Below are 22,833 nucleotides of genomic sequence, written 5' to 3'. Positions count from 1 at the left end.
TAAAGAGATTGTGACCTGCTCCAGTACCCAGAAGATCTCCTACATAAGTCCTTACTGACTGTAAACCTGCTGCCCAAACATCACTCATCATGAAACATTTGGAGAGACTCCTATGGGCCCATTAAAAGCAAACAATCACCTTATGGGATCCCCCACAGTTTGATAATCATCATTAAATTAGAGTTGCAGTCACCATCATACATCTGCTTCATCAAGCCCAGTCAACTGGACTAAGCAGGCAGTAAGGTGAGGATGATGTTCTTTGATTTCTCAAGTATATTTACTACAGTTAAGCCAGATTTAATGTCAGAAACTCCAGAAGGCAGAAGTGGAGGCCTCTACCATCTCCTGGATTATTGACAGCCAGACGAATACACCATGGTTTGGGAGACTGCAGGAGCACCACAGAGCACTGTACTCCCATCATTCATTTCCACTCTGTACACCTCAGACTTTTTGTCAAACTCATATTTTCCATTCATGGAATATTTAGTCCATCCATTCAAAAACCCTCACTAAAAAAGTGACATTAAACCTTTATTTCTCACGTGTAAACTTTCAAAGCACAAATGCTATGAACCGGACATTTTCGGCCAAAATTTTTTTCAACTATTGCCATACAGTGATATTTACTGGACCAGACAGATACATTTTACACCAGCGGAGGTAAGAGTGCTTTTTAAGGAATTTGATTGACAGATACTGAGTGTAGGTCAGGTACATGAGGAAACCACGGTGTCCGTGCCAAAGGCGAGCTCTCAGATGTCACCGGCCGGCCGCGTCAGGAGAGCAGAGAACAGGAGATCAGCAGCTGTGCAGGTATCAGGTCACCTGTTGCAAAAAGACACATTCAGCTCCAGACTGGGACAAGGCGGCAGGTAAGGCTTCTATGGTGTGGCTTTAACGCAAAAGCGAAGAGTTAAATGATTAAACTTTTCTTATAGCTTGTGTTTTTTTTTTTAAAACTCTTTGATAAGTATGGGACTTATCGCTGTTTTCTTCTTTTAAGCAAACAATCTCCACATTTCTAAGGTCGAAGAAGGTCATTGGTTTAAAATGATCAATAGGCAGAGTGGCTGTTATTTTTAAAAGGCAGTCTGTTCCACACCTAAGCGGCGCCGCTGCAGAAAAGGCTCCGTTGCATCTGCTTTCAAACCAGGATTTAGGGATTTACTGGAGCAATTGATTCGTTGACCTTGGTGCTCTGGCTGGAGTGTGGCTCTGTTGAAAGTTCAGACGAGTAATGGAGTCACCTGCCAGGAAGAGACGGAAAGCAAAACTGTAAACACGAGCCTAAACTCTATGCACTGTATCAAACCAGGACTGGGTGGCCCCTGCACGTGTGCACCGACTAAAATGTTTTTGCTATTTTACTGTGAGAAACCAGGCTGATGTGTTGGTGTTTTCTTTTAGCTTGAAGGCACAAAACAATAATTCAACGATCTTTATTTTCAGTGTTTTCATGTATAAAGAGGCCCAAAACAGTCATAGCTCGGGAAACAGCAATTTCCCTCTGGGATTATTAAAGTATATCTGATTCTGATTCTCATTTTTCTGTTCCAAAAGCAGTGAATACAACTAATTTAAACTGTAAAATGTGACTATATGGAGACTTGGTAACCCCAGGATACTGCACGTCTCTAGCAGTGACCCCTTTTATGATCCTCTGCATGGTGTAAAGGAAAACTCCAGTCTTGTATGTCACAGATCGAGCTTTAAGCGCTTTAATTATCACTGTCACTGTACATGTGACCACATTTAGGCAGGCACTATTTATCTAGACGTTTCTTGACTCAAGGACTTCGACACACAACAGCCTGTCATGTTTTCCTGTCTTTCACCATTTTAAAGAGTGGCTTTGAGGAAAAATGTGGTCCACGGTATTTGTGCCACAGGGAACAGGATGAATTATTGTTTTAAAGTGCCTAGTAACTTTGATCAAGTTTAAAAAGGGAAGTATAAGTGAAGAAATGCTTCAGCTATTTTTATAGGCACGGACACCACAAGGGATTTAGTTAAAAACAGTTATTTCTTAATGTGGAATATTTTTCCCCTTTGAATAAATGTACTGAAAATACATATTTTTCTTCTTATCAGTATGACATTATCTGACTGCAATGAAAGCTGAATTTATCTTACGGCTTCATGCATATATTGTCAGTGGATTTGCAGCAATAGGGAATTGCACTATAAATATATATGCATGCCTGCTGTCTCCTTTGCCAGAGTCCCTCAGTCCAGTGGGTGACACGGCAGCGGATGCAATTATTAGGTTTCATGTACCGCATCTCACTGTCAGGCTGCAAAGAGAACAATGGAGGCTTGTTAGTGAGCAGTGGAAACAAAAAACAAAGATCACTGTCATCTCAGTATATCCTTCCTGTGGAGTTTTTTTTCCCTTTAACACATTGGGTACCACAGAGTAGCTATTGTGCCTGAGTGAATTCACTGAGCTGCGGGATCACAGCGGCTCCTCAGCTCAGGTGAGAAGAAGAAAACTAAATCCATTTTCACCCTCTAACACTAATCTCATGACTCTACCTCATTCTGCCTGAGTGAGTTATTTTGCACATCCTACTATGACCAGGAAAATCTATTATATCCTCTGCTACTTCAGTGTTCCTAATACATAAAAGATAACCTCTTTTATATTAGGCAGCACTTTACAGTGTAGGTTAGCATGGTAACACAAGGAAGATTCAAGTTATCTATTTCGAATAATTTGAATGATCACATTGCTTGACTTACATACACAAGTAGATGTAATTTTATTACAAACAAATCAACAAATAAGCTCATCTTTGTTGTGCTGTAATCATAAAAATATATTTTTAAATGTTTTTATTTTTCACGGCCGTGAAAAATCATCATACATCAGGTATTTCCAATGACAGCAATGACATTAGTGCGTGGAATATGTTTTTCTCAAAGTTCTCAAAGTTTTTCTCACGTCAGACCAATAATAAAACTCAAAAGGTGTTCTTATCCAGTTGTCAGATAAAAACAGTGCTGCCTCTTTCCACATTTCTTCAGTTTTGACTTTTTGGATGTTTCAGATCATCTAATATGTTTAAATCTCAGACAAAGATATCCTGGATAAGTAGATGCGGCAATTTTCAAATGATGATCTGATTTAATAATGGGGAAAAAGTCCTCCAAATTAAAATGAACAAATGTTAAATAGTAACCGATGACTGTTTGAGCTGCTCTCGGTGAGAACAACTTTTACCAAACATCACTGATAACTGGCAACAAGACTTTTACATACCAGTGGAGGACATTTCTTTCAATTCAGCCTCATTGGAGGGTTTTTAAGCATTATTGAGCTGTTTAAGGTTATGCTACATCGTCTCTCGTTTGAAGAGCTTTTTATTTCCCTAATAAATGAAGCATCATCATTTGAGAATGTTTTTGTTATATTTATTGTGATATTAGGGTTTATTTGGGGATCTGGAACATTTAGTGTGACAAAAATTAATCAGAAACAGAATAAATCTGTAAAGGGGGAAATTATTTTCCACTACACTGCGTGGGGTTTATATAACGGTAAAATCATTGCCACTTTTTGTCTTCCTCACATGAAAATGTTACATCTGGTCCCAGCATTGGCAGAGAAGCCTTTCCAACTCTCTGTACTCAAGAGTTTTGTCATGTAGACAGATTTTCACTCAGGTGTTTCAGCACTGACACAGCGAATTAGCTTCTAGAGTGCAATGGAAATTGTGCTGAGTGTTTCGTGAAATAAACGTGTTAATATCTGTCTGTCTGAGACTCCGTTTTTAATAGAATCAAATCAGAAAGCGTCAATGCGAAGAACTCGGAGAAACAGCCAGATCCTTCTTCAGGATCTGTACTACAGGGGACTTTCTGGAGGCGACAGAGACACTCCCGTGAGTCGTCATTAGCATGTTTCTGATCCGTTTCATTATCATAGTTGGGAAAAGATTGGAAAATGTCCCTCCCTTGTGTGTCTGATTGATTGATTTGTATGCGCAGATCCCGGCAAAGCCAAGAGATGCTCAAATGATTCACTCCATAGCAAGTCTGATCAGGGCAAAGAGCAAACTGCTCCCCCTGGATAACCCTGATATAGTAGAAAACTACAAGGTAAGTAACTTTTTAGTAACACTGTTTGCGTTATTTGTAGACATTTTAGCACAGATTGTATTACCCTATATCCTATTTTCCTTCAAAGTTTAGAACTGAGCTATAGAGAAACTTATAGGCCTACATGTATGCCAAACAATAGCTAAATATTGAGCCACATATTTTTTTTTTTTTTTTACATTTCTATTTATAAATAAGCTATGTGTAACCCTTTAATGATCCTGACTGATATTATAATGTTATATCATTGCATGAATATAATGTAGGATTAAAAACAGACAAAACAGTTGCCTCTGATCAAAGGAGCACTTTCATTTACTTCTTCATTCTTTGTTGCTAGCAAAAAAAAAAAAAAAAAACATCTCTTGGCTTTTTTAAGAGCACTATAGGTTTAAGCTGTATTTAAAAATGAAACAAATGTAATTTTTAGTCATTTGGCTCCTATTTATGCAGTACCTTAGATTGCCTCTGAGGGGCGCCAGATTACAGGACACTAGCATGGATTGAATTAAAGGAACAAACAGCCGCAAAGGCTGCCTGACTAAAAGAAGATGCTGGGTTATGATGTTACAAGCCAACACATTATTTAAGAATCAGATTCAGGAGGAATCGAGATGAAGATGTTTGACAGCGCAGGAGGGTTTCTTGTTAAAAAACAAAACATTACGGAGGCCGACTGAGTCTGTGCACAATCAAGCTGATAGTCAGCAGACTTTTGCAAACTTCTCTAACTCGTTTTGTTATTTGTTTGGGTCCGCTGGATCTAGCTGAGTGAGCCCAGAAAATCTGCAAGTGGTGACCTTTATCTTCCAGCGATCTCAAAAAAAGCTTCCAGCCTGAACTCCCTCAACCGGGCCCTGAGTCAGTCCTGCCCTTATCTGTATGACAAGCGCAGAGGATCCTTCTCATCAGTTACTTCGCAGGGAAAAAGAGTTCACACTGAAAAACAGGTGATGTGGCTGTTTATCAGATTCACGCCGGAAAGATTTATACGCACGTTTATATTCTCACCTGCCACTTCATTGGGCACACCACTTCCGCTGCTTGTTTTGCCTAAATTGCAAGGCAGAGGATTTAAGTGTCTCTGAAACGCGCGATGTTTGTTGATGCCAGATGTGCTGACGTTTTTTTAACAGAGACTTCTGGTAGATCGTGATTTTCACACACAACCATCTCTGGAGTCACGGAGAAGGTTTATGGACAAAAATGTCCGGGTGATGACAGATGTAAAAGGGGAACAGGAAGACTAGAGTTGATTAACAAGGCATAACCATCATATAGAATATGATCTCAGACTGCTCAATGTGAAAACTTGAAGCTTATGGGCTGCAGCAGCAGGGGAGCACTTTGGATGTCAGTTCTGTCAGCTAAAAACAGAAAACCGAGGCTAACAGTCGCTCTGGCTTTCCACAATCGGACATTAACAGAAAGGAAAGCATTGCTTGACCAAGCAACTCTTCCAATCAGCTGTGATAACATGAAAGCAAGGATCCATGCCCTGTATCAACAGTTTAGGCTTCTGGTGGTGGTGGTAATGGTGGTAAGGTGTGGGGCTTGTTTTCTTGACATGCTTTTGGCTCCCAAGTACCAACTGAGCAACGCTTAGTATAGTTGCAAATCATGTCCAGCCGTTCATGACCACAGTCTACGCATCTTTTTGTGTCTACTTCTTGCTGCATCATGTCAAAAGGTTTAAAACATCACAAACTTCAACGATCACTCTACTTTAGCATTCCTTTATGTCCAGCACAGCCCGCAACTGCCCCACAGGATTAAGCTATAGACATGTGGAAGCCAAGTTAACACCTCAAATGCTTTGTTGGGATTCTCAGACTGTTCCTGAACCATATTTTCTTTGGGGGTAGGATGCCTCAAAAGACAAAACAAAAAAATCATTCATTTCAAAGATATTTTGCAACAATGCTCAAGTAGGTGGTTCATGTCAAAGAAATATCCACATGGATGGCCAGACCCAAAATATTGGCCAAAGCATCCAACTCTATCCTGCTACTAGCCTTCATCCCCTGGTGCACCCCAGTTCCACGTTCTCCCCAGACAGGTGATGCATGTGCAACAGGCCATCCTTGGGATGTTAAGGAAAACATGATAAATCACCGCAGGCCAACCTGTTCCCTAGTCCAGTTCTGACATTAATGTAGACATTGTCGATTCTTTCAGTGGTGGAAATGGTTTCCAGCTATGCTGCCCCATATGCAACAAGCTCCCCTTAAATGTGCATTATGTCAACTTTCTATCAGAACCAGCTATAACTTCTTTAGCAAATTGATCTAAAGTAGTTTGTCTATTGAACTGGAACACAGAGGTCAGAATTCATTCCCCAAGGTCAAACTCACTCAAATCCCAATGTTTGCCAATTTCTTTCTGCTTCACATCAACATAAAAAACGTAATTTTTTTCAAATGTAGCATAACTTGCTAAATTTGTATGTATGAATATTTCCTTCTTTATAGCAGAGTAGCCTAAAGGCACAAAAAGAGGCTAAGAAATCCAATGTGACAGTGACGATGACCTACCTGGGACAAGGTCAGCGACGGTCACACTCAAGGTTGGCTCAGGATGAACTGAAGGTGCTTCAGCAAGTCAACGGAGGAGAAAATCTTTGCGTCTTTAAGGGCCTTGTTACTGCAGGAGGTAATATACAAACCTTGCATTTTTGGATAAAGTGAAGCTGTTGTAAATGATTTAAGATGACTAGATTAAAAAGCTAATGTTTTACAATACATGACATATATACATGACAAATGCTAATTTCCCCCAGGTACCTGCTAAGCTTTAACACATGCTATGCATTTGTCACGCTGACAAAGGGCATAGGCTCTTTGACGCTTGTCAAACAGCTTTCCCAGAATTTGTGTTCAAGTCTCAGTCCACACAATTTGGTGTGTCATGCTTCTTATTTTTCGTGTTTACTGTAGTCATTGTGTGAGTGAAGCTCACAAAAAATGCAGTCCAAAAAAATACATACAGCAGGATATTCCTTTGCCTTTTGTGGGGTTTAATTTTTAGCGTCTTATCATGGATCATACACTGTTGTACCCCCTTTATTTACAAACATTTTAATTTCTTTTGCATTTTTTCATCAACTTTGATCCACTGCATGCTTTTAAGCCTTATTGTTTCTTTCCAAGTAAAGACTAGCAGTGGTTTATTTATAAGGATAGTTATTTCTCTGTTTCGTCTGGGTGACCCTGATTTAATTTTTATTTCCTCATGCTTTCAGACTGCATACTTTTTCAGATTACTCATCACTTCTCTGTTCTGGGACTTTCTCTGCTTGCAGCAACTAGGTTATTTTTTGCAGTTTTAGGTACTTCGCTAACTTCATTTCTTTTAATCACCTCCTCGTTTTGCCAGTTTCTGGCGTTTTCGATCGAAGTCTGTGTTGTCAAACAAGACATAAAGATGACATGGCATATTTGGTGTTTTCCTTTGTGTCCACATGATCTATCTTTAGGTTCCTTTCATACCAGACAAAGACCAGACCACACAAATAGAATCAGTGTGGAGGATCTCTGCAGGGAATTGGGAGGGTGTTCTGTTCTGTATTACAGTTTTTCACAAATTCTTAAGCATATTTTCTGAAACCATTTACCCTTTTCTCAAACCCCATCTTTCAAACTACATTCCAAAAACTCCAGATTAGCGAAACAAAACTGAACAATCACCTCAAAACACTGTTAACTTTGCTCAAAACCAGCAAATGGTCTCGTAATCACTCTCAAAGCACTTTGAGCCATTTTTATGGAGTGAACAATCACAGTCAGACCGGTGGGTGTTTTTCACTCTCCTTTTTTGCTGTTGGCACTTTAGCAATATCCCAGTTTGCTCAGTGGAGGAAGAAAGGGGAGAGTGAAGCAGAGGGAGAGAGAGAAGGGCTACTACGAGACAACACGCTGGACAGATGAGAAAATGAGTGATGCTGGAAAGATGGTAAAATTTGGATGCACTTCAGTTAATGGCAAGGCAATGAGCAGAGCCCCAAGGTTAAAATTTATCATCAAACAGTCTCTACAAATAACTCAGAGAACCAATCAGAAGTTTGTACATTATGCTGGATTTTTAGTTGTTTACTCCTCCATACTGAGAAGTTTAATGAATTTTATAAATATTTTTTTACAATGTACAGTTTGTATAACAGAAACTGATTTTGAAGCCTGATTTTATGTTATCTCTGAGGAACCATTCGGGGGGCCGAGAGAGTCGGGGCTATTTAGTTAACCAAACCATAAGATCTGTCCGCCTTAAAGGAGCCAGAATCCCCCCGTTGGTAGTGAGAAAACATCCCAATGCGGATGCGGTGGTGGCATTGTGATGGGATGCCAGGGAAAGCAGCAGGGAAGAACACCGGTGCTGAGGAATGTGAGGGGCGTGCAGGTCATGACAGGGAAATTAAATTATTCAAATGTTCTGCAAACCAGCGAGATTTGAATGTTTCTGAACATCCTGGATACCAGAGGCCTGTCTTAGTCTGACGTGACTGGGCCTTAGTGAACCTCTTACTGAAAATACTTGGAATTATAATGATAGATCAAGAACCGATGGAAAATCTTCACTCTTAACCAATGGTCAGGATATTGTACGAAGGCTTGATTTTTGTCTACTTCTATTTCTCAGAGCAGTTTCAGTTTGTATCTCAGAGGCACCGAGGTTTCCCCTTCAGCGCTACCTTGTATGTCAACGGCATCATGGTGGCCCGGATCAGCTCCTGCTGCGAGTACCGCTACGCTCCCGGCTTTCAGCAGGGCAGGAAGAGCTGCTTCAGACTGAGCTGGCTGGCTGGTGGGATGCCCTGTTACAGGTCAGATTTCCTCCCAGAGCCACGCCGTGGCAGAGAATGAGCCGCTAGCGCCCGGTGAAAACAATCTGCGCAAATCTGGTGGAAGCACGGGAGACGCAATAAGACTAATGATGGAAGCACATTTTCTCATCTTTTTCAGATGCACTAGTCTCCGACACAAATACAGCTCCTGCCAGCAGCTGAACAGCGGCACAAAGGAAAACTTAATTCTCCCTCTCCAGCAGAACACTGGCAACGGTACAAAGCCTGGAAATGACCGTCTTCATTTTCCATTACTTACCAAAGCTTATTCATCAATATTTTTTGACATTGCTCCCACCCTGGGTTTCAAAAGACTAGTCTAAATAAAAAAATATACCACAAAGACTCATTTTCTTTCATTTTGTCTCCCATAAAGGCACCATAGAGTCTTGCCCATCATCCCCTCTTTTTATCCCAGCCAAACCTGAGAAGAAACCAGTGGGAAGAACTAGAAAACAAGTTAAGGAACAAAGTGGAGGATCCACTGACAGTGAAGACGCTGTTTTTGCTGGAACAAAAGAAAAATGCAGGAGGAGCAAACGCAAGGGTCAAGCCGATCAGAAAGAGCGCAAAGGAAAGACAGGTGGGAACAACAGAGGGAAAGATGGGCAAGGCGGCAAGGGCTTAGAGGGATCAACTGTGGCTGAAAAATCTGAAGAGCAGACAGGACACAAGCCAGAGCGCTCAAAAACAACGGGCAATGCCGTAAAACTGCAGAGAGAACAGCTGCCATCAAACAAGACAAGTAAAACCGTTGGTGAGTGCTGGATTCTTCCTGTTGGTTTCATTTTTCTGAGAAAGGAGGAGAAAAGCTGAAGTCATATCCAAACAACTGTGGTTGCATAACCAGGGTTTGTATTTTGTGACATTCATTTTTATTTTACATCAGGTGCAGTAAACAGGATTGAAACAGATACATTATTTTGTTGCCAGACTTGGCTAATACCCTGCTCAAAAAGATTAAAGGAACACTTGAAAACACATCAGATCTCAACTGGAAAAAACAAATCCTTCATGCTGGATATCCACCCTTATATGGAAAGAGTAATGTTTTAGGAACAAAAGGATGCCACATTGCTTGATGAAAATTGTCAACCCACAGAGGGCTTATGTTGTGTGTGATTTTAGTGCCGATTGTAAACGATAAGGCCGGCAAAATAAATAGCAAAGATAACTATCGACTCTGGCCAGTAGTGTATCAAAGATCTTGGAGAGGGCTATATTAAACAGAATAGAGAAGTTTACTGTGACATCTGACAACCAGTTTGCTTTCAAACCAAAACTTAGATATGTGCATTTTTGCTTTCAAAGAGATCTTGGACCCATACAGCAGGCATAATACCACCATTTATATGTGTTTTATTGATGCCTCCAAAGAGTTTGATTATGTAAATCATGAAAAATTATTTCATAAACCGCTCAACAGAGGAGTTACGAAATATTTATTTTTGTGTATTGGTATGCTCACCAGTCTATGAATGTGAAATGGGGAAACTGTATCATCTCCCTTTTATGTGAGTAATGGCGTGAGACAAGGCAGCGTTCTCTCGACTTGCCTTTTTAACATGTATATGGATGATTTATCTAAGTTATTAAATCAATGTAGGACTGGCTGTCGGGTCGGCAATACAACCATCAACAACCTGATGTATGTGGATGATCTTGTGATTTTCTGTCCATATAGTGCTGGTCTGCAGCAACCGTTAAGGCTTTGCTCTCAGTACCTTATGTACTGCATACGGTACTGAGATACTGCATAACTGCATACGACAGGCAGCATCGTATGCGATATGCACAAGCTAATATGCTAATTCATAAACCCTGTGTGCTCGGTATCGGTCAAAACAGCACTTTTTAAAGCATACTGTACTCCGATGTATACAGCACACCTGTGGCGGCTTTACAGAAAAAATAGCATGCACAAACTTCAGGTGGCATACAATGATGCTGCTTAAGGTGCCGCGATGGAGTAGTTGAAGTCAGATGTCTGTGAATGTCAATGTACCAACTTGTGCTGCTGTGCTTCGGAACCACATGTACAGATGTGTCAGCTAAACAATTCTGTAAATAGCATCGTTGATATTCTGACCAACCCTGTACAAAGCTCGGTTAGGTGATTTTCTAGTCTGTGGAAACGCTGGCACCTCAGCTAATGTGGCAATGGAAGATCATTCTCTTTGTTGTGTGTCTTATTGTGGTTGTTCTGTTTGTCTGTTTTCAATATGGACCAGTTTGTGTCCAGACCCGCAGAGAGTGAAACTGAAAAACTGATGTGGCAGGCTAGTCCAGTTAGTTAAGTTTTGCCATTGCTGCAACTCAAAATGTTGAAATCCAGCCCTGTGAGAGGATAACTGGTGTCCTGGGGTGTTTCTTCCCAGATCCTGACCAGGGCGTCACTGAGCTCCTGGATAGTCAGAGGTGCAACCTGCTGTTGTCGTGTGGACCTAGACATTATGTCACAGAGATGTTGAATTTAGATCAGGGGAGCATGGACGCCAGTCATTGGTATCAATTGCTTCGTCTTCCAGGAGATGCCTACATAATCTTGCTACATGGGTCCGGGCGTTATCACGCACCAGTAGGAAGTCAGGACTCACTGCACCAGAGAAGGGTTTAACAATGTGCATACGGGTTTCATCCGGGTACCAAACTGCAGTCAGGGTGCCATTGTTTATCCTGCACAGGTCTGTGCATCCCTCCAAGGAGACGCCTCGTCAGACCAACACTGACCCAACACCAAACCCGTCATGCTGAACAGTGTTGCAGACAGAATAACGTTCACTGCAGCTTCTCCAGATCCTTTCCCTTATGTCACATGAGCTAAGTGTGAACTTGATGTTTATGTGTTCTCTAGCAAATGCCAGTCGAGCTCCGCGGTGCTGGGAAGTAAGCACAGGGCCTACTTTAAAATGTCTCAGGTTACCCTCATAAAGCCTGACTTTAATGGTTTGGTGGGGGGGGGGGGGGGGTTGTTACTTGAGACTTATTTTTGACTTGTAAAACAACTTGGTCCAACTACTACTAGCATATTTTTTACTTGTCAAAGTCCCTCTGACATATTGGATATTAACCCATGGAGTCGATGTATATTGGTAAACTTATGCTGACCTCCCTCTTTTGAGGAATTGACAACATGTTCTCATTGGGTATACGGTGCTTTAGAGATGTCCAGGCCATATATCCACAAATTCAATGCAATTATCTTTCAACCACTTCATTATCTTTTCCAACCAAAGCACACAGCTCCATCTTGCTGGAAAATCCACCTATGATCAACAAATTGTGTCTGGGGAAAAGTTGACTCTGGGGGATATGTTGATCCTACACTTTCTCTGCTTTGTTCTTGGTCAGAATAAGCATGACCGCGCTTTTGGGTAGAGAGGCAACCCCACATGAGGACTGTGTCACGTTTCACTGTTGGCATGACACAAAACGTAGAAAGTCTCATCCTCTCTTTTCTGGACAACAGATTTTCCTGACGCTGCCATCCTTTGTGCTTGAACAAAGAATATCTCTTTGGTTGTATTCACAAGACTATTTTGGAGATTCACTCGTACATCCTTGCTGCCAAAGTTGAGTAAGCTCTGCACTGGTGGCAAAAATTCCTGTTATACCCTCCCCAGGAAGGGATTGTTCTGCTGCATGCTGGGCATTCTATATCCTAAACCCTCTTCACTGCAATTAACCCTCTCAACCTGAAGTTCTTGATTATTTTTGAGCCAGAATATTCTTAAGAGCAGGTTTTGTTGCACGAGGCCACACTGAAGCAGCTGATTCTCTTGTGGTGACCATTACGCACACAGAGTTAATACATTCAAGCCCATCTGTTCCTCATTCACATCAGTCGGTCAGCTACTTGGCTCGAGTAAGGAATTTCAGCTGTACTCTTTCACAGTTTAACCTATATTCATGACATAACTACAACTAAATGAAGTCAGGTTGTGATTTAAAAAGCCTTTTAAGCTCATGCGGGTCTTTTCACTGAATTATTTTGCATCTGATCACTTTGCGAAAAAATTATATAACAACAATGGGAATTGCAACCACATAATCTGAAGCTGCAAAGTTTGCAAAACAAAGCACTCATGTCACTCTCCAACTTTTGGCCCCAAGTGTAGTTTAACCCCGGAAGATATGTGCATGTGGTACTTCTTTATGATGGTTTTGCAATAAAAGATAAAGAGCATTTCTTTTCAAAAGATTCATTGCAGGATGAAGAGGGACTGACTAAGCATAACAGAGAGAAGCAGAGAGGCCTCGAATCAGATGGGAAAACCAGAGATGGGGGAACACTGAAGGACTTCTATAAAGAATGTGTGGAAATGAGTGCCGAGTTGAACCGGAGCCCAAACAAACACTGGTTCAAGGCAAACAGTGAGTGCAGACGATGCATAGCAGCAGAATTAAAATAAGTCCCACTGGAGGGCTGTAACTCATTTACATAACACTCTTTAGGGAGAAAAAACACTGAATTTGCAAGAAAGCGCGCTGAGCAGCGTCTGCTTGAAGGAAGATTGATGATGCGGGGGAGAGATTATACAGATGTTGCCTACACAGACACACATATTCCCATATCCATAAATCTAACCGGTTTCACTTTCTCTATCGCTCAATGCATGCGCAAAACTGAACAGTATTAGTTTCAGTCTCATTTTCAAGTCGTGTCTTCCTTTTACACGGTTTCACCACCCGTTAGTGGCTCAAGTTTCTCTTTAAGTCCTAGAGAGGTGCCGGCTCCAGAAGAGGCTGTCATCCTCGTGCCCCAAAGCTCAGAACTCCGACGTGGAGCTCAGTGCGGAAAGTGACACAATACCGCAGCCCGATGGAGAGCCCGAGGAGGAGGAGGAGGAGGGGGAGGACACGGCAGGCCTGGACGCTGCCAAAGAAGAGCCTGTTCAAGAACAAGACCTGCAGGCACAGGTGTGTGTCCAACACAAATTCACCGTGGAGAATCTGTGTTTCTGCCAGCAGCACTGCTGGCTTACAATGACAAGCAGAGGCTCTGCGAGACAACCAGATTTTACCACCATGCGGAGGCGTGCATTACTTTGTGTTGGAGAGGGAAATGTGATGCAGACATGTGCTAAAGAAATAGCCCACCAAACCAAAACCATGTTTTATTTTTTATTTTTGTGTCTTATTTATTGCCGTTGCTGCACAATATATCAAATCACAAACTGATAGCATAACTTGGATAAGATGCTGCAGTTTATAGAGAAGGATCTGAACGTTGGGAAAGGAAGGAAAAGAGTGAGAAAATGGGGATTAATCGTCACAAAAATCTAAATTGCAGTGTTTAACAATCCAGGGTAATATAACCATGACATATATAACCATGTGACACTTTCATCTCTGACCTTTTTAAAAAAATAGATTTAACTTCTCTGGTGTTTAAACTCTATGAAATGTTCAAACTTGCATTTTTATCTTGATGCAGTTCTTGACAGTTTGAAAAGTCTCCAGAACATTTTCTCCTGAACACAAAACCATGATGACATTTTTACTAATGTCATTAAAATCAATCGCAAAATCTTCAAAAAGGAGATCAAAATAATGCACGTCAGATTACATTTTTTCTTTTAAACAGCTTCAGATAAAAGATATTTCTATATATTCGTCTGCAACTTCTAAGATGTACTGCACATCAGCTTGTCCTTCCCCCCTAGAATATTATTTATGGGTTTCCTCCTATTAACGGCTCACTTTATGTCCTTCAAGAACATTTTTATTGTGTGAAAACAGTCATTATTTTAGCAACAATTCTTTTTTGTTGTGACGTATTGTTTTGAATCAGGGCTTACCTACTGCTGGGCATCCAAAGTAATCCAAATCCTTTGTCTTGCGATGAATGGAAATCAATCATGGATGCTCATCAGAATATTCCTATCCCCTGACACCACTGTGTTTTATAGAGGCTTGTAATGTAATTATGTTGCGTAGCCTTCCTAAAACATAATGACCATACTTCTTCCAAACTGAATCTTAGATGTTACTGTATGATAAAATGTTGTGCATGTGCAGCCTTATCGTCAACCTTTTTGTTAATTAGTGACTCCTTGTGGACTCATATTACTACATTAGTACTAATGCTTTTAACTTTGACCCGAGTTCCTCTGGGCTCTTATAGACTAGCATGTGATGATCTTTGCTGACGCTTCCTGATGAGGATAAATGGCGGTCTCGAATTTTCTCAGTTGATTCGCTGTCTCTGTATGAAAAAGGCTTTTCCCAGGCTGATGAACATCAACAGCTCTTCCTAAAACCTCTTGCAATCTCCTCCAGCTCAGCCGTGATGATGTGATCGATTGTTGTTCTTTGGGTAAATCAGGGCAGCCCCTCACCTTTAAAGTTCATGCCATTGATTGAGCACTCTCGTTTATTCTAATTGCACCCTTGAATTAATCACCGAGAGGAATGCTTCCACCTCCCATTTTTAAACACGGGTTCCTTTAATGCGTTATAGTACCAAGGTTCTATAATTAAAAAGGATTATGTTATCGTTGGCCATGTTTCAATTAGCAACCTGACGTCTCTTACACCCAGATGTCTGTTTGTGTTCCTCAACATTGCACCGCCCAAGAAAGGCAGACGAGAAAGAAGAAAACTAAATCTAAAGGAGAAAAAATAAAACTTTACTTTTTTTCGTTAAGTTCGGGGACGTCTTTTTTGAAAGGTGGTGGATAATAAAAAAGCAAAGCAAATATGAGACAGGTGAAGGCAGAAAAATTATAATAAACATTGTTATGGCTTTTTGTGAGCAGGAAATCTTAGAGAAATAAACAAGTTTTTCGCAGCACATCGTAGGCTTCTGCGACGTGCAGCTTTGTAAACACGTTTCTTACAGGCAGCAGTAAATAACTTTAGGTTAGTGCGGCTCTGTTTGTTTATTGCTGAACATAAAATTTGTGCCATCGCAACTGTTTTGATGCATGACTTGTTTGGTGAGAGGGTGCGACAAAAACAATAAGAAAAATTGTTTTTTGTTTAAGTCGGCGGTGATTTAAACAATAATACTGCACTCATAAGACAGAACGCTTATCCGTAGACTGGCGACCTGTCCGGGGTCGTCTCTTCCTGGAGAAAACTCCCAGCATCTGAACCCCGAACAGGACTCTGAGGGCGAAGTGTCAGGTCGTGTGGCGTTGTAGCGGGACCAAAGTGTAGGCAAGAGCTTGGGAGCCGCATGTTGAGGTGAATAAAGATTTATTATAAACCAAAACCAAAACTTACAGGCAGGGCAGGCGAAGACGAGGATCATGGATTTCACAAGGAGAAGACCAGAACAGGAGTAGCATAACGGAGGAGCCGGTGGTTTAAATGGGGGAGGGAAGGAACAGAGAAGAAATCAGGAGAGCACGTGGAAGCAGTTAGGGAGACAACAGGCGATTGAAACGAGGCTGAATGAGAGGGAATGCAGTGAAATGACGGGAGACAAGGAGGAAACACAAATGCTTCGTCCGAATGCCCTTAATAATAGCTTCTAGCTCCTGCTCCTTAACCTTTCACGGGGTAAACAATAAGAACTCTATCGCCTTTAACTCCAATGTCTTTACGTGACGGAAATGCTTATGGATGAGGCTGTAGCCTCCAATCCGGGGCTACAGCCTTCCAAAAATTAACTACAAAGTGTGCACTCTCCGGGCATTTGTGCTGATACGTCACGTCACAGATTGTGGGATGCTTCTTAGCGCCGGTAAGGGACGTTGTGGGGTTCCTAGGCAAAACTAGCTGCGGGAGGGATAGTACAGGCTTCAATTCCTACCTCCTTCCTTACTGACTCCAGTATTCTGGCTAAAGGGTCCTTGCTCTGTAGGGGTATTTGGACAGAGCCAAGACCTCACAAAAACATAATAAACACAAAGAAAAATTAACTACTAACTGAACTAATGACAGACAGGAAAACAAACATCTGACAGAAACAGGAATAAAGTAACTAAACCCACAATGAACAAGATACTAACCAATGACAGGAAACAAGAAGGAAAGAAAAGGATCTATAAAATAACCAAGACTAAAGAGACAGAAAAACACTTACAGACTGCTTTGATCCCCAGACAAACTCAAACAAACTAAACTAAAATTTCAAGGAGTTTTGGTCAAAGATGAGAGTTTCAAAACTACATTTTTCATAGCGCTTTAAGCCGTATGGTTCAAACACTCATCTCTGACATATGTCACCGTATGGTTGTGGGAGGACAAAACCTAATTTTCTAGTATAGTTAAATGAACAGAGGAATGATCTGTTTTCATTAGCATCCACAAAAAGCATTCTTGTTGTTTGCTTGCTTGTTTTTTTCTTCTTCTTTTTTTGGAAATATGGCAAAGCACCATGTTGTTGAGGTTAGTAAAGAAAAGTGTGAATATACAGGAACCGGTCAGTATCTGCCCTGTCTCCTGATGCAGAAACAGCCCTCCTAATGCCCAGTGTCATTTCCAGTTCTTTGTCACAAATTCACAACAAATCCTTAAGTAGACAAAATTGTTGAGAGCATATTTGCAGATGTTGACCATCTGAAATGACAAAACGGCCAATTGACACAGATCTGCTCCAGCAAAAGCACTTTGCTCCTAACTGGCAAAGACTAAGTCATCCAGTAAATTTGTTTATGATTGCTTTACCCGAGCTCATTATAACAAACCATGAAGGTTTGTTATAATGGCATTCTTGATACATTTGTAGTCACAAAATTCAGTTTGTGCAGTAAATATCGGCACTGATCCGAGTAACTCAGTTAGACTGTATGTTTTCATCAGCAGTGAACTGCAAAAAAGGACAAATTAAAACAATAAGCATGTCTCTCAACATCAACACCCCACGGAAAATAAAATATCTGCTGAACGCCTACAGAAGCTATTTTAATCTCACACGCTAACCAAAATCACTACAAATGACATAACATACAAATCAGGGATACCAGGAGTCCACAACTTAGGCTCCAGATGTTTGTCCACCGTTGAGAATCTCTAGATGTATCGACTGTTAACTCACAGAACCTTTAACCGGCTGGCTAAAGCTTCTTAAACAAGCTGGTTTGTGTGAAACTCTGGTGAGACAATAATGCAAAAGTAACTTTGAGCATGTCTAACTGTTTATAATCATGGACCCAGCCTATTCAGACAGTATTACTTTTTTATTTTTTTTTTATTTTTTACTGTTTGTGACCTTGTTAATAATTTTTTTTGACAAAGAACTAAAAAAAATAACAGTATGAACGAACATCATGTATATTTTAGTGTCACTTTGATAGGTACAATCATTTACACCTTATGCTAGATATAGTAATCTGTAAAATACTAAGCTTGCTATAGCAGTGAGAAAATTACTTTAAAAAAAAAAATCATAAATTCGCTACAAATCCATGTTATTCTAAAGGATCATTTCTGTGTGCAGCAGTTTAATGCATCGACAACAAACGGTCCTTGAACTGTATCTGAGGTGAGCGGGCCTTTGGCCTTGTCACACAGATCAGGATGAAGAATCTTCTGCAGTGCCTGAAAAATGTCTCAGGCTCTTGCAAAGTGGGGTGGCAGACATGGCCGACAGCCAGACCGTGTGTCTCGCCCCGGACCCTCTTAAAGCACCTCCTGTGCCTGCCTTCCTCACATCTCTCTTTCTGAAGCATCAAGATACTTTGGAGCTGTCCAGAAACACTTTTTGTTTTTTATGGTGCGTACACAAAATTATTTCCCATACAAAATAGAAGATAATCTGCCCTGTATGGAAGCCCATTTCTGCTGCTCTGATGAAAAAAGGTTGTATCTCATAGTTATGAGATAGCTAAATCATAATTAGAAGATAGTATCTCAAAATTGTGAAATAACATCTCATAATTATGAGATGCTATTTCATAGCATCTCATAATTATGAATAGCTAAGTCATAATTATGACATAAAACTTTTTTTTTCATCAGAGTGGCGGAATTGGGCTTCCATAAAAAAATAAATGGGTAAATACTTCATAATGTGTGGTCCAAATACATAGAAACAATTACTGCTCTTAAATTCAGAGGGGAACGCCATGATCCATGACCCAACACCATTTTGTTTTTTTTGTTTGACACTATGATTGTCTTCAACTTTTGAATCTGAACAAGTTTCCTGCTGCTGTCTTTAAAAAAAAAACAGCTACATTGGAAGACGTCGTCCTGTCTTAATGTCTCAATACCATTTTCTTGTGTTGTGACCACAGCTTGACGCCATGATGACGGTGTTGAGCACGTCTGACGAGGTCGAGCAGCTGGTTTTGAGGAACACGGAGCTGACAGATGATCTCTTGTTCAGTCTCGCGGGGGCCCTGAAGAGCAGCCCGTCTGACGTCACGCTGCTCAATCTCAACCTCAACCTCATCGGCCCCTACGGCGCTCACATCCTGCTGGACGTCCTGAGAGCGAAGCCGCAAGTCCAAGGCTTGCAGTAGGTCCACGTTTCCACCCGATCCCTTTGCATCAGATTCAAATCTGGGGATAAAATAGGTTGTTTAAAGGGAGCAAAATGTCATACAGTCTGTGGTTCATTTACAATTGTTTAACCAGTCTCTTTTATTTGAGTTAGAGGCAGGAAAGACGCTTTTCTACTGACAAATTGAAAACTTCAACTTTTTTATGTGAACAAAGAAAAAAAAAAGCTCCAGTGGCTTGCTTCTGTAACTCTGAGTTATTTCCTTTTCGTTTCCACAAAAAAAAAAGAAGTCAGTGTCTGGAAGCGTGCCTCTGTGACACGGGATTAGACGCACTGAAAACCCTAGAAAGTTAAAGAAAAATGATGTTAAATCTAAGAATAGTACAGTCAAAGAAATACTTTCAGATCTTTGATTTTTCATTTGAGCTGGAGAGGAAAAAGCATCTATCGTTCTCATTCACACAAATAGAAACACCTTTAAAACACCTTTTTATTCTCCATACTTTGCTTCACAGGGCCCAGATATTCCTTTAATAGTTTTATTAGTCATGAGCTCTGCTTCTGCAGGATTTTTCTTTGCACTTTGGCTATTTTTGACTTAGTTGGTGTATTCCTACAATTACAGGTGAAGTATAGAAGACCTATAACTGATCTACAGTCGAAGGACAGAATGTGAATGTCACGTCTTTAAGAAAGACAGACATCCTGAGGAAAGACCTGATGAAGGACCTGAGAGCCATCTTCCAGTTCTCAGCTAACACTTCTTTCGTCTGCCAGCGTCTTTGTGACAATGCTGGTAGCAGCGTGGCTTAGGAAGACCCTATTTAAAATTAGATCTCAGCTAATTTGCCTGTTATACGTCGGTACAACACTAGTCCCTCGACTTCTGGATCTTTTTCATGTCTGCGTGATTCACTGGGCAGAGATAAGAGCCACGAAGCGTTTATCCGAAAACTATTACGTCTAAAACGGATGGAAACAACAATGTTAAAAGTGACACTTTCAGCTTTATCCTTCCCCTAAAAATAAGCATCAAACCCACTTTAATTGACGTAGAGAACATAGAATGGACTTTCAGAGTAAAAGGAAAGCTGGAAATAGGAAGTTCAAGGAATGTACAATACAATCACAGTTTCCTATTTACTCTTGCAGCTTGTTTGGAAACAAACTGCGTGACCATGGAGTGCTGACCCTGCTGAGCGGAGTCGCTGAGCTGCAGGATCAAACCGCAGCAGCCGCTGCAGCCGTCCACCAGGCGCTGCTTTTCCCCTCGGAGCAAAGTCTGCTGCCGCAGCTCCCCACCGGGTGGAGCTCTTTTAGGGTTTTTGCCCTCTTGGAACTAGATGTTGGTGGAAACGGCCTCGGCAGCAACGGGGTCAAGGTCTTAGCGTCGTACATGAAATCCCACTCGCATCTGCGGTACCTGGGGCTGGCACAGACCAACGGCGCGGATCTGTCTGCGTGGAAGGAGCTTTTTGACAGCCTGAGAGGCAACAGCTCCCTGGCCCAGATCATTTTAGATGAGAGCAATCTGGGGGACCCTGGAGTCAGGCTGCTGGCAGACATGCTGAAGGAGAACACCGGTCTGCGGCAGGTGGATCTCGACGGGAACGGCGTCAGCGACGTGGGAGGAAACGACATCATGGCGGCCCTGCTTTGCAGGACGCAGGTGTCGCTGACACATCTCAGCCTGGACGAGAACAACATCAGTGAGGGATTGATGAGCAGGATACAGGAGAAGATAAAAGGCTAATCAAACCTGCACGGGCAGAAGTTGTCCAAATTAAACAGCCTTGGTACAAACCAGACCCCCGGTGTTCTTTGTTGGATGGTAAAGGAACAAAAATGACTCATTTGATCTGTTTGACCCTCAAACACGTACTCTCACACAGATGTCTCTCCCTTCCTACTAGTGGGTGGCCCTGCTAAGAAACGCTGCCTCTCGCTTTAGCTCAGGCAGGTAGTGTAGGAGGTCTGTTTGCTTTTGAGCCGCGCTGCGGTGTGGAGGCATTTTCAAAGTTGTTTCAATGAACTGAACCTTTCTTCTGTGCGGCGAGGTTGCAGCTGCACCCTCACCTTGCCACCAGCAATGCCCCCTCGCGACTCAACACCTACTTCTGCTAAAACCGACTCCATCGCGGGGCTCACTGAATCCCTCTGCCGTTTCTATTGAACAATTTGCTTCCTCTTCACCAAAAAGAAACCACAATGAATCATTCCGCCCACCGTATTTACGAGTGGATGGCTTACCCACGGCATTTCCACCTCAGAACTTTACGGCAGTCATCAACACATGCCTATCTTCACTCCTCTAAATCAAAAGATTGTTGCAGACAGCGAAGCCGTGACACATCAGCAGCCTTCATTTTGTTGTTTTTTTTTTCTTCTTCCTCTTCACGTGCTAGACAGAGCGTCTATTCAGGGAACGTTGGGGAGAGAAACGCAAAACTGGGGAGAATTTATGTGAATCTCAAGGCCATGATCTCATTGTTCTATCATCACAGACATTCTGAGAATAACTGTACCTGTGATCAAAGCTTGTCAGGGTGGTAATTATCTCCTCCTCTCAGGGCTGCCGTCGGTGATTCTGCCGAAACCAGCCCGTCTATATTTCATCTGCAGTCTTTGCAAATTCCTTTCTGTGGAGCCCAGATAAAGATGCTTCCATAACCCCCACCAGGATGACAGAGAAATGAGACTGACGTTTCTGAAGATTGCATCTGCAGAATTTATCCGTGCTTTGCTGTTTTAGGATGAGGATCTGTTTGTAATGTCATACGGTGCCATGAAAAAAAAAAGTTGTCTTCTTAAATATTTATGCTCTTTAGGCATTTTATTGTCTGAGTTAAATGTTTCGGATTGTTAAACAGATTTTAATGTCAGACCAAGATGACCTGAATAAAAAAAATAAAAAAAATCCACTGTTCAAATGATTATTTCATTTATTCAGGAAAAAAACAACAACAAACCAAACTAATCCTGCCCTACAAGTTATTGCTTTGATGTTAAATCATTAATTAACTTTAAATAATCACATTTTTGGATCCGTATCAGCAGCCAGTACCAGGCTTTCTGCCAGACCTGCAGAACAATAGATAGAAATAGAACCTTTCTGAACCCATAAAGTAATGCTAGTTGGTCTTAAAAAGTACCACATCCGGGAGATCACAAAAAACAAAAGCAAAAAAAAAAAAAACAACATAACATCAAGAACCCTGCAAGGGTAGGAAACGAACCCAGGACCTTCTAGCTGCATGGCAACAGTGCCAGGTCAGAACCTTTGATGACAAAATAGACAACAAAGACCAGTCTCAATATTCTCCTAAAGACGTTGAAGATTTTCTAGAAAATAATCTGTGGGTTGACAAGACAAAAGTGGAACTTTGTGAAAGATGTTATGCCGGTCTATGAATTGCTTAAGACTAGTACAGTGTTTAGAAAAAATAACAAAATAACAGTCAAATGGGTGGTGTCGTATGATGGTTTT

General features: G+C 41.4%; 1 protein-coding gene across 1 annotated transcript; it reads left to right on the top strand.

Annotated features, from left to right (window-relative positions):
- The first annotated feature begins 850 nt into the window (after positions 1 to 850).
- On the top strand, positions 851 to 22,224 carry LOC110369516 (glutamate-rich protein 3). The gene is made up of 12 exons (XM_021324528.2): positions 851 to 878; positions 3,771 to 3,890; positions 3,997 to 4,107; positions 4,875 to 5,057; positions 6,579 to 6,759; positions 8,743 to 8,926; positions 9,066 to 9,163; positions 9,324 to 9,704; positions 13,148 to 13,321; positions 13,665 to 13,867; positions 19,138 to 19,361; positions 20,499 to 22,224. The coding sequence occupies exons 2-12, from the start codon at positions 3,807 to 3,809 to the stop codon at positions 21,097 to 21,099; spliced, it is 2,424 nt and encodes an 807-aa protein (XP_021180203.2). The 5' UTR covers positions 851 to 878; positions 3,771 to 3,806; the 3' UTR covers positions 21,100 to 22,224.
- Positions 22,225 to 22,833: the final 609 nt, after the last annotated feature.

This window comes from Fundulus heteroclitus, chromosome 12 (genome assembly GCF_011125445.2).
Source record: "Fundulus heteroclitus isolate FHET01 chromosome 12, MU-UCD_Fhet_4.1, whole genome shotgun sequence".
Lineage (NCBI taxonomy): Eukaryota > Metazoa > Chordata > Actinopteri > Cyprinodontiformes > Fundulidae > Fundulus > Fundulus heteroclitus.
The sequence above is the reverse complement of the archived record's forward strand: the minus strand, read 5'-3'. Positions and strand labels throughout refer to the sequence as shown.